Source organism: Centruroides sculpturatus, unplaced genomic scaffold (genome assembly GCF_000671375.1).
Source record: "Centruroides sculpturatus isolate CEXI.00-Female unplaced genomic scaffold, Cexi_2.0 scaffold114, whole genome shotgun sequence".
NCBI lineage: Eukaryota > Metazoa > Arthropoda > Arachnida > Scorpiones > Buthidae > Centruroides > Centruroides sculpturatus.
In genome coordinates, this window is record NW_019384417.1 from 751,689 (window position 1) to 765,038 (window position 13,350).

Here is a 13,350-nt window from a genome sequence, read left to right on the forward strand (position 1 = left end):
TATTCACAATAAATGTTTTATTTATAGATTTAAATATTGAATTGTCATAATCATTCCTTCTTTAAGGAAGAACTATTCTTAGCTTGAAATTTTGATTAACAATTTGTTTAATTAATTAATAATTATACCAGTGGAAAATACAGAATAGCCTTTTTTAAACTTTATTATATTTTGGGAATACACACTATAAATCTAGAATGCAATATTAAATTTGCAAAACTTAATTATAAAAATTTTACCATAAGTAGGTCTAAATAGAAGTAACTATTTTATATATTACTAGAAATGAATCATATACAATGACAGTTACAAAACACATCATGCAAAAAAACAAAGTAAAATAGAAATACAATATAATAGGCTTTCATATCATACTAAATAAATGATGAAAATGCATAAAATAAATTTGATAAGATGAAGTATTAATTTTTTAATTACTTACTTGATAGAATTAATATTTCTGCAGTATTTATGATCATCATCAACAGAAAATTTGACCATAATTCACTGTACTTTGATATTGACCACTGATCAATTATCTAAATGCTTTTTGTTACTCATATTGAAAAATTCTAAAGTAATATTCTAAACTTAAAAAAAAAAAAATTATAAATNTAAAGACTCCTATGGGATTGCACCCACATGCAACAGTTCTGTCAATTGAATATTTGGTTTGTATCAACAATTCCACAACTATGATGAGATCTGCATGTTTAAATGTGTCCACACTTCCAAACTAAACAGTCCAACAACTCAGTTAAGTTTTGGTGTTTGCTATAATAGTGTTGGGAGAAGAAGCAAATTCATAATATTCATTATATTGTTATTTGTTAAATTATGTTGTAAGATAGTTTATTAATTAATAAGTCATGTTTTGTGAATTTGTACAGTATATTTCTACTAACTGAGGTCGGAGAGCATTATTACTTAATAATATATATGTTTGCATATATTTTTTCCTCACTTTAGTTTTTTTCTTTGAATCTCTAGAACTTGCATACATGCACACACAAGATACCTCTTCAAAATCCATGATGATACAAGATAATTCAGATGCATGTATGTGCATGTTGTGGTTGGCTGATTGTTCAGTTGCTGTAGTAAGCATGTAATGACAATCAGTTGCTTGACTAAAAATTGTATATCAGCACCTAACTTAACTCGTAATTAAGAGTTACTTTTACTATAAAGTAATTAAAAGTCACTTCATTTTTCATATTCATTTATTTAATCTAACACAAAACCAAAATTGAACAAAATAGTTAATCAGAAAGCAAAATGAAAATCAAATGTAATGTGAAAATCTACACAAAAAAAAAAGATTAAAAAATGAATTTTATATTTAACCAAACAATTGCCATAATTTGGCTATAAATTTTCTATTATTAATGATTAGAAATTAAGTAATTTGGTATTAGAGGTAGATGTTAGGTGTCATCTCATATCTAAATTAAAAATAATCATTTTTTAATAATTTATTAAATAATTTAGAACCATTTGGAAGAAAAGAACTAGTCTCACTCTGGGTTAGTTCTTTTCTTCCAAACGGTTCTAAATTATTTAATAAATTATTAAAAGAAATTATAATTGTTTAGCATTGGTTGAAAAATATTATCTTATTATCTTATATATCTAATTCAATAAGAATTTACCCAGTTTTTATAAATGATAAAAGAAATACAATCATGGTATCGTTTTTCTTTTATCATTGACCTTCAGCACCATCACTGGAAAGATACAAAGTTTTGACATTTTATCTATTTTTTCATTAATATATTTGATAAAGAACATATTACTTCATTAACTCCTTTCTTTGCCTCTGTTTCAAGCTACTAAAACATAGTTTACTTTGTTGATTTACCACTGTAAATACCAGAAACATACAACCAAAGTTGTCTTAAGTAAAACATTTTCTCTATAGTTTATTTGTGAACATCAATTGTGTTATCACAGTGTTAGTTTTTACAAAATTTCTTGTTGGACTCCAATATTGACCAATTCTGATGAGTTGGGTCTGTCTTCCAGTCCATGGAATATCTGGATCTTTATTTTACATGTGAAGGTGTGGAGCTAGGCCACTATTTTCCTTCCACAGATGCATGCATAGAATAGTGTTTTTGAACATGAAAATGTAAAATGCTACAATATGGGAGTTGGGCCCCTTATGGAATACATGATTCAATTATAACAAAATAGTAAGCAATTGTTATTTTGTTACAAAACCTTAAAAACAAAAGCAAATAACAATCAAGTGGAAGAGAGGATAGAAATTTTTAAAACTGGAGGTCTGATGATGATGTAATTGTTTATAAATTTATGGTTTTCAGATCTGAGTTTGCATTTTGTGATTCTTTTTACTCCCAAAATATGTTAGAAAATGTATGTAAAGAGAAAGTAGTGACAAATTTCATCTAGAGACTGAATTTTAAAGTAAAATTTTTTCCTCTAAAATCAAAACTGCATACTCAGGACAACATGTGTACCAAATTTGGTTGAGATTTGTCCAATAATTGTTTCCATAGAGAGCTCTGAACACCTACTCTTTAAATATGATCATTATATTTTGAGTCACATACATAGAATGAAATATTTTAGAGGGAATATAAATAGACCTAAATAACATGGATTAAATAAACTGTAAAAAAGGCAAAGTTATTTTTTGAATCTGATGGAAGAAATATTACTGAATGAAATGTTTGTTTCCTACCTCAATATGTTTAAAATATAAAATAGCTAAATACAAAAATATTGTTATTCTTTTTATCACTATATCAGTGTATTTCTATTAAAATTGTTTTATTTTCAATTACCTGGTAATTGCAGGTAATTGAAAATAAAACAATTTTAATCTGTGTAACTGTGAGTCTGCAATCTTGTACACCAGTATGATAGGTCCTATTAATAGAAATACACTGATATAGTGATAAAAAGAATAATTTTGATTAAATTAAGGACATAGATGCATATTAATTAAAAATATTGTTGTTTATTATGTTTTATTCTTTATATTTTTATACTTTTGCTATGCTTGTAGTCATCAGTTTTATATAAACTGTATTTCTTTTTTGTTTTCTGTCCAAAAGATGTCTGCCATATCTAATTTTTGTAGTCTGTTTTTATTGTTAATGAATTTTGTTATCTTTGAATACATTGCAGTTTATTAATAAATAAACACACTAAATAGAAAACTTTATAGTTGTTTAACAAGACAGAAAAGATGTAAACTTATTGGATAATTAATATTAAATTTGTAATATTGTATAATTAAACAAATAGAATTTAAATAAAACAGTGGCAGTTTTTTAAATTCTTTATTTCATTATAAATTTCAAAAATTATAGGAATAATAATTGTATTTATTATTGTGTTGTATCTTGATAAAATTAATTTATAAATATAATTTTTGTTTGTAAATAGCAAATATACACTTAGTTCACATAACTTGTGGGAAAAATACAGTTTGGGCTTGTGATAATGAAGGAATTTGTTATTTTCGTGCTGGACCTCTTACTTTATCTTCTGTTCGGACACTTAATCAAGCATGGATTCCTGTTGATTTAAATGCTGAACATGAAATGAAAGCTTTTGTACAGGTATAACTGAATATGTTATGTTTATATATATTTCATAGATATAAATTTTGTATTTGTTTATATTGTATAATTAAGTCAAAATATTTGCCTTATTAATTGATTGTAGGTGTAGATAAATATTAAAATATTTATTATTCTAATTAATTACTCTGACAAGATAGATTAATGAAAGTAAATCTATTTCTGTGACTGAAAGCAGAATCATGCAAAGAAAATAGATAACTAATTTTGAAACTTAAATAAAATAAAATAATGCTAAATATTTTTTAAACAAAAAAATAGTATATAAATAATAGAACAACTGACTCTTTGAATAATATTGTTGTTCTGCAACTAGCCAGTTGGCTCAAAAAATCATGGTTTTAAAATTTTATCTTCAGGCTAAAGAAGTTATTAAAAAATAGCAGTATTAAAAATTCAAATGAAATTTATTTATCCTTGGAGAATGTCACTAAAATATGATCCAGTCCAGTTATTTTTTATTTTGTGAACTTAGTAAAATAAAAGTTTATTGATCACAATGTTTTATTCCTCTCTCATTTTAAATAGAAAATTGAATAAAATATTTCAGTCATAACAATGATAAGAATAAGTGTGGTTGATCTATCATTTGATGATGAATTTTTAAAAAATTTGATAAGATTACTTAAATATTTTTCATAATGTAGATTCTAAACTTAGAGGAAAATTTTTACTGTGATTTACATTTTAAACTTTATTACCTTATTTCTTTGTAGAAAAGGGCTGGCAGAATTACAATTTAATAAAAAGTAAAATACATCTGGATATGAGTCCAATTTTGCTTGCCATGTCCAATCACCAGGAACAACTATTTCCATTGCAGAGACAACCTTTCTTTAGAGGCTATGCCTTTGCACAAATATGTAAAACAGCTTAAAATGTTCACAGGTAACAATCCCAACACAATTAAAAATATAATATTTCTTTGTATTTTATTTCTCTGTTTTACATATTTGTGCAGAGGCATTGCCTCTAAAGAAAGGTTGTCTCTGCAATGGAAGTAGTTGTTCCTGGTGATTGGACATGGCAAGCAAAATTGGACTTGTATCCAGATGTATTTTACTTTTTGTTTATTACTTTAATTGAAAATTAAGTAGACATATTTTAAAGTCTTTTTCTTTAATCCTTTTTGCCATCCAACAGAGAAGTAACAGTAAGTTGGCTTGAAGATATAATAAATTATTCATAAAACAACATAAATAGATTATTGAAAAAATTAACACAAAGTTGAAATTGATCAAACTCTGATCTTTTATTTTAAGATCTGGCATTTTTTTACAATAAAACAATGATAAAAAATTTTTCTTACAATAACTATCATATCCTATAGCCATATTTAACTACTGCTTCGAGCCCTATGGTGGTGCTTTCATTGGGTATTCACAAACAATTTTATGTAAAAATTGTTTGTGAATGCCCGAAAGCACCAAAAACCCTGAAAAACTTAGTTTGGTGGGTGTACTACTTTTTGTTTTCTCTGTGGAAACAAAAGCCTCGAGTCAATCCTGAACATTCCTAGTAAAATAATAGTTATTCTCAGTTAAATGTTCTTTTTATTGTTTCATATATAAACATGCTTATCATGTTTTCTAATTTATTCTGTCTAATGTAATATTATTTAATTTTTTAAAATATAGTTATTAAACTTCAGAAGTTTGGACATGAATCAATTTTTGGATTATTTCCAAAAAAATTTGCCAAACCTAGTATAGACATATAAGTACAGTGGGTGATCAGATAATGAACACTTTTGCAAAAGATTTTTATGTTCAGATAACGAACACATGATCGGATAATGAACACCTCACAGAACAAACACAAGAAGAAGTGACATAAAATAATGAAAACCGATTTGTCTTCTCTTGCCGTCAGGCAACAATTTGAAACTTTTCAGAGCACAGGAGATGTTGACATCAATGCTCAACCTGGTATATACTAATTGGATAGTATTCCTCTGAACTTTGAAACTCTCCTTTGTAATTCCAGTTTTTTTATTTTTCTGACAGAAACAATTCTTTTATAGTATTTGTGAGACTGTAGGGTGAGCACTTGTTAAGTTTTGAGTCAGTTTTTATTTTCGAAAGGTGAGAGTATAATAGCAAAGGTAGAGAGTGGGCAGAAGATGTCTGATGTTGCTGGGCAGTATGGCTTGAACAAGTCTACAGTAGGCTGCAGTTCAATCTTAACTAAGAAAGGTACTGTATAATCAAGAAGACTCAAGCAGCTAAAGGAGTAACAAAAATCACATCTGAGAAATAAAGAACATTGAAGAGCTGATAATGGAACCTGAAATGGATCTGACTACAGAAGAATGCCAAGAACTCTTGAATGAAGAATACCAAAAAACTTGGTGAGATATATTTTCTTCTGAAAAAAAGAATTATTGTCGATATCTGCTATTAAACATTTTTTTGAAGAAATGGGAGGATGTCAGAATAACGGTCTTGAAATGGCATCCAAACTAGGTTGAGGTTAATAGGCTTGGGGGTCTCTACAATTATAATGCTATTAATTACTTCTGAAAAATCCTGAAGAAGAGAGAAAAGCAATCAACATTAGACAGATTCTTTAACACCCACAAACAGAAAAAAAACGTGACTAATAAAAATGCAAGACTGTGTATATATGTATTTTATTATTACCTATAATAAACATAGTAATAAAGTATATATTTTTTTATTTTTGGGAGTCTCCAGAACAAATTAATCAAATTCCCATAAAAACCTATGGTAAATCAATAATCGGTTAACGAACAATTCAGATAGCAAACAATGTCTTGGAATGGATTATGTTTGTTAACTGATTACCCACTGTATAACATGATATAGACAAGAGAAATTCTATGGTTATAAGAACAAAATAGTTACTAATGTATCTTGATTACATAATGATTATAAATCTATAGGATAACATTATTCAATAATTTTTAAATGATAGGGCAACAGTTATCATCAAACAAGAACCACTTCCCATTCAGTTAAACAAATTTGTATTACAAAGGTGAGCAAACTTTTCTAAAATAATTTTTAAAAATTATTTTCTTTTTTAAGTTTTAATTATTATTATTTTTTATTCTTTAAATAGATATATGCTGGCCAAAATTATTTTATGATTTGGGCAATTGATAAAAAACATAATATATATGTTCGTGAAGGAATATTTCTAGACTTACCAATTGGAACTGGATGGGTTTATGTTAAAGGAATTCAAGCAAAACAGTTATGCATTACAAATAATTTTGTTTATGCTGTAACATTGAATGACAGTATTTACTGTAGAATTGGAATTACAGATAAAAACTATATAGGAGATTATTGGAAAAAAATTCCAGGAAGTGCTGTTTCTTTATCAGGTATTTGCAAATAATAACAGCTAAAATAATGTAAATTAGTACATTAGAATATAAATTAGTGTTGTATTACTATATAAATATAATACTATATGAATGGATTGCAAATTTTTGGAGATTTTCCTACATTTGCCAAAACATTTACAATTATGCAATTAATAAATGCAACTATTAAGCTTGTATCATAGCTTCACATGTCATCCTGGTCACTACAAAAGACTCAGTGAAGGATTTCAAGTAAAACAATTATGAAAGCCTGTATTTATCCATAACTGATTCTTTTAATTTTGATTTACAAGATTCTTTAAAGTTTATAAAAATGATGAGAGTTACAGTGATGAGGAATAATCAGATGAGTACCCATAAAGTATGATAGTCATTTGTAAAAACTGTTGTTTGATGCAAATTATTTCAATTGAAAATTTAGTGGCAATATCTATCTATCTATTATTTGTAAATATTTATTTGCAGTACCAATGATATGAATAGCAAATTTAAAAAAAATAAATATGTGCAAAGAATCACAACTGATTCTTGTTTAGAGATTGTAAATTGTACACATAGTATTGTGTTGCAATCTCTTACTTATGTTTAGTATCCAGCTAGAAGCTTGACTATAGCAATGTTATTGATAAAGTTATAGCACAGAATCATTTGCACAGTAAATTATTATTTAATGACAATTTACTGTGCAATTATTCAAAGTAATGTGGTTTGAAACTACTGTACTTTGGATAATCAAAAACTTATACTACATGAAATGGATTGGTAAATTATTAAACAGACTCTATTCAGATGCATTAACATATTCAATATACTCTATTTCTAGATTAAGACTCATGGTTATAATTAAAATTTCTTTAACTTTTTTTGAATTTGTATTTTTATGAAATTTACCAGAGTAGGGTCTTAGTTACCAGGGTAAGGTTTATCACAGATCCTCATTGTTTAGATACATCATTACTTTGGAAGGAAAAAGTTGCTATCTCTACATATTTTTATAAATTCTCCATTTGTTAGCATTTTCAGTGAGTGGACATTTTTTCTTCACTCTGGTAGTATCCTATGTAAAAATGGGATATTTTATTTATTGGTAACAACGTAGCATTAAATTTAGATTTCAGAAGCTATTTTGGCTACCTAACCAATTATGTTAGCAATTGAGTAGCATTTCCATTTCCAATATTACATTTTTAGAATTAATTTTTGCTTTGTGTTTCTGATTTCACTTCCAATCTTTATTATTAGCATTAGTTTTTGTTGTGTGTTTAATTATTTTTAATCGTCTACAGTTTTTCTGTCTACATCAATGTTTTCTGACCTTTTTTGTTTCACAGCACACTTGAAACTATAATTAAATTTCTGCAGAAAACATTATGCGACTTAGTTGTGTTTGTAAACATTCTATTGCCATATTACTTGCCATTTAATCTAATTTATCTTGTCTATATTTTTTGTGAATTAAATAAAACAGTATTGTTGTTCCTTAAAATAGCAGCATGTTACAACAATAGTTATTAATATTAATAAATTTTATTCACATAAAAGCAATTAACATTAAGTCTTAATATGCATTTAAAAGTGACATAATAATTGTCTTTAGAAACCTGCCCTATTTCTAAGTTAAAATAATTTGAACTAAATGTGGACATTTATAGAAAATATATTTCGTTTTGACTATACATACATTTTTTATTATTTTTTATTTTTTTATTTTTTAACTATATGTGGACAATTATAGATACATTTTTGATTTAAAGAAAATTTCATTTTAAATGAAATAACCTGATACTATGCACATATAATTTTGCTTATAAATATAAATTTTTTACTACATGTATATATTTATTTATTATAACAATTAAAAACTCATATAATAAATTTAAAGAAGTTTTAATTTTGACATATACACTTATTTTTCTTTTGAAAATAATTTATTTAATAACCTTCAAAAATTTTCACAGCACACCTATGATCCTCTCACAGCATACCAGTTGAAAATCACTGGTCTATATTTGTCAAAGCAATTGCTTACTTAATGCAAAATAGTAAATTGTTAAAAAAATTAAATCTAGTGACAAATATACATAGCTTAACAGTAATTAAAATATGTGAATGGCATTTTCTTTCTGTAAGTCACATTATTTTTTCACATGTTTTGCTATTAGGCATTTTGCTAATGCTCCAAAACACATTTTCAAACAAAATAGCTTAATATAATTTATTAAGTCAAGTTTCAAGAGTTGAGGTTTATCAAAGTATATTATTATAACTCTGCTAATCAGAAAAATTTCAGTACTTTATGCTCAATTGCGGGCACTAAATTGGTTAAGGTTTTCTCATTTTGGGGTTTCATAATATGGTAACCAAAAGTTTTAAAGAGGATTTGCTGTGGTGTATGGTTATGCCAAAATAAATTCTTTTTAAAATTTTTGGAGTCATTTTGCCTTGCTAAGATAAATGAAAAAACTATACTGTACTACATGTTAGAATTGTTGATCTAACAAATGCAAAATGCTGTTTTTGATTTTTGTTGTAATATGCACTTTTAATGTCATTATGGTGTATTAGTTTTTGGTGCATCTTCTCTCTGTTCTTTTGTTCTTTGGAGCAGTGTGCTTTTTGTATGACATGCATATATTTGAAGGAATAAAAGAATATTTGCTATTTATCCTCAGTGGAGTGAGTGTCAATTTTGGGTTAATGCAACAAATTTTGGGTTAATTTAACAAAATCTGGAAGTGCATATTCCAAATTTTGTTAAATTGTAACAATAAAAAAAATTATAAGGAATGAATTCAGCTATTAACAGTTTTCCATTAGTCCAATGCCAGTTCACTCTTAGCTAAACATTCTAAATAGCTAAAAATAAATCTATTAATTAAACCTTCTTTAGCTTTGATAATCTTTAAAAAGAATATAACAGATTCCAATTAAGCCATGTTTGTAATCAATCTAAATAATGTTCTTACATTATAAATACACTAAATAATTAAAATAATTATATTTTGTTATAGCTAATTCTGATGGAAGATTATATGCTATTGGTTTGGATGAGGCACTCTATCAACATGAAATGCATGTAATAAAACAATCCTCTTCTGCTAAGTTCAAGTCTGTATCAACAGTTGTAGAGAAAGTTCAAGAAGAAGATTGGGAATTCATTTAAAAGTTATATAAATTTGTTTAATTTCAATTAATTTTCAACATGAATTATATTAAATAAATGCCATTTATGTATAAGTTTCTTAAGAGAACGAATTATGTATAATATAAGTTGTATAAGAATTGTATTATTTTATTATTTTGATAATTTAACTGTTTACATAAATGTATATGTAAATTAATGAATAATTAGTGTTCAAATATATTTATTAAAATTATTAAAGAAATGTTATTTAACAGTATTATGATGCAATAATTGTTATATAAATATAAAAATATATTTAAATATTGAAATACAAGTGAAATAAATATCTAAGATGTAGAAATTTTAATATTTAGCATGTTTTTTTAACATTAATATACTTCATTCATAAGAATGAAATTTTAGGTAAAATTTCATTCTTATGAAATGAAATTTTAATTCAAAATGAAATTTTAGGTAAAATTTCATTTTGTGTGTGTGAGTGTTATGAAACTGAATGATGTGACTATTGAGTTTTCATAGATATACTTCTAATATTTTTAATTATTGAAAAATAAATATTAACAAATATAATTTCAAAAAAATTTATTTTTCTTTTTAATATATACAATATATTAAAAAGGACAGTCATCATTTCAGTTATAGTACATATGACTATATAACATCTAATTTAAAGGAACTTTACATATTTTTGCAAGTTTTTATTATGCTTTTAATTAAATTGTATTAAGCATATTTTAATAATTTTTCTTACCTCATAAATATTTTTATACATATACAAAATTAAAGGATATATTTTAGATTATAAAGGAATAAAATGTCTTATACTTATGAAAAACACATTATATATATGATGTGTTATGTAAGTAATGAGATAGAAATCAAAATACAAGAGCAATTTATTTTCATTAAATCAAGAAAATTATATAGTTCTGATATAAAAGAGAATTTAACATGCTACATCTTATTCTATTCTTTTACTTGTATTGCTTATAAATTAGTATAATATAAAATGCATAAATAATTTTCTTTTTAATTTAAATGTCAATTTTATTACAAGTATTCAAATATGTTTTAACAAAAAAAAATATTAGAAAAATATTTTATAAAATGTATTTCTGATGTATATTTCAATGTAATATGTTGAGATTTTAAAACTCATCTCATTTATACACTTAATTTTATATCAAGAATGTAAATTTTAATACTAGTCTATTTCTAAACCAAATGAATGATTTTAAATTGAAATTAAATTCATAAATTTTCTAATAATTCCTAAAATTATCTACAATTTCATTAATTCTGTGATAATATTTTTAGAACTGTGATATATATTGCAAATATATTGATGATATATATTTCTGTTAATTGGCAATAAAATGTTATTTTCACTAATGATAAAATGTTTTACTTGCATCAATTTAGTGGAAACAGAAGACAGAAGATAATTCATAAAATGTGAGAAAATAGCTGCTTACTGATTTTTAAAAACATCTTTATATTAACTGTAAACATATGAATTGAACCATTCACAGGCCAAATTGATTAACTCCACTTGTAAATCCTTAATATAATCATTATTATTTTTACATTTTTCACGTAACAAATTTAAATTAAAGCTATGCTTTAATATAACAGTATATGACAATACATTCTACAATGTTTATTTAAATTTAAAGTTTAAAAGGAATTTTAAAAAATAATTTATATTATCAATTTTTATACCTTTTGTTTTGTGGAGTTAATCGATTTTGGCAAGTGAGCAGTTCAATTGATAAACACTTAAAAAGTGTAATAACAACATGAATTTATTTACAAAGCTTTTTGAAATCCATTAAATCTATTAAAATAATGTTTCAATAAAATAGAAATAAAATATAAATTTATAATTCTCAGATATAAATGAAGTTTGTTTAAAATATTATGCATGCTAGATGTTTAAATGAAAGTTTATTTGCAAGAAGATGTATACAGCAATACCATGAGTCAGATTTAGTGGCACCCATGATCCTTTGTCACCTTACATGTTATGTCATTGATTCCTAAGTGTAGTATTAGCTTGTTATTGTTATTATTTAAAATTTGCAATAGTTAGAAATGACATGCACTACTGAACAGAGAATTCTCATAATGTAAAGTTACACAAAGAAAAAATTATCAAAAATTAAGGTGACAATATACACACCTCAAAAGTGAAATTGCAACACAAAGGAATGCGTGTAGCCACCTGCAAATGGCAGGACCAGTAGAGGTGAAGAGATATGCAAATGATTAAGTTTGCAAAAACTCAGGTCATGTGGTACCCAGTTTTGGGCTCCAAAGACCAGCAGCTGGTTTGGGTTGCAAATGCTATCAGTGACAGTTTGCAGCAGCCAGACTTTACAAGAAGCATAGAAAATGCCTCAGCAATGACAGCAAGCTGAATACCACTAGTGTGAGGCTCCGGAAGTGGGTTGAAATTCGTACACAGAAAATGTTTTAATTTCGTATAAAAAAAAGTGTTTTTTTTAAATTATAATAATATATATTGTAAAAAGAAACCGTCTAACGCAAGGTGAATATATTATGTCCATATAAAGTCATATCTGTAGAAATTTCTGAGAAAAAACGAATTTCTCAGAAAGAAACAATAGATGAATTTGAGTACTTAGATCGAGCGTCTTCGATAGGAATCAAATTGTCAATCGGAGTTGACTCACCCCGCGATCTGGGCTCCGATCCCGTTACAATTTGTAACGAGGAGGGAGACCAATTAGAGAACGGGGGCAGATCGACATCGACCTATCGGAATGTTCGATCTGGGACTCAGAAAAACTTATAAAAATCGCGCAAAAATAGGATGTGACGTTCTTGGTTACTAAGTTCGGTGTGCTCCGCTTCTGGATTTTTCCTGCGGTTCGTCGTCCCGAAAGAAGTTTTCGCCATCCTGTCCCAGCAACTTTCGCCAAGGATAATCTACTGTGAGAATCACCCCTTCAAGTTGTGCTGTGCACCCCGGAGCCTACGTTTTCCTCATCATCTTCGCCAAAAGAAGAGAAGATCGTAAGATTGAACTTTGAACTGATTCACTCTGTGGATAGGCCTTACGCCGAAGAAAACAGTAGTTGTAAGAGAAATTTTTATATTTAATAAATAGTTTGCGATGGAAGACCTGTCTCAGTAAGTTTTTCCACTCCCACACGACAGTGCTGACCGCTCGACTGTCGCGACACTTTTTCCCCAATCGGCAAACCTCGCAC

General features: G+C 26.6%; 1 protein-coding gene across 1 annotated transcript in view; it reads left to right on the forward strand.

The window, feature by feature from the left end:
- Positions 1 to 10,291, forward strand: part of LOC111619220 (tectonin beta-propeller repeat-containing protein 2-like) — a 73,426-nt gene extending 63,135 nt beyond the window's left edge. Inside the window, exons 14-17 of the mRNA XM_023360906.1 lie at positions 3,418 to 3,593; positions 6,552 to 6,614; positions 6,699 to 6,966; positions 9,981 to 10,291. Of these exons, the coding sequence (XP_023216674.1) occupies positions 3,418 to 3,593; positions 6,552 to 6,614; positions 6,699 to 6,966; positions 9,981 to 10,132 (659 nt within the window). The 3' untranslated portion in view covers positions 10,133 to 10,291. The remainder of the gene's footprint in view (positions 1 to 3,417; positions 3,594 to 6,551; positions 6,615 to 6,698; positions 6,967 to 9,980) is intronic.
- The last annotated feature ends 3,059 nt before the right edge of the window (positions 10,292 to 13,350 follow it).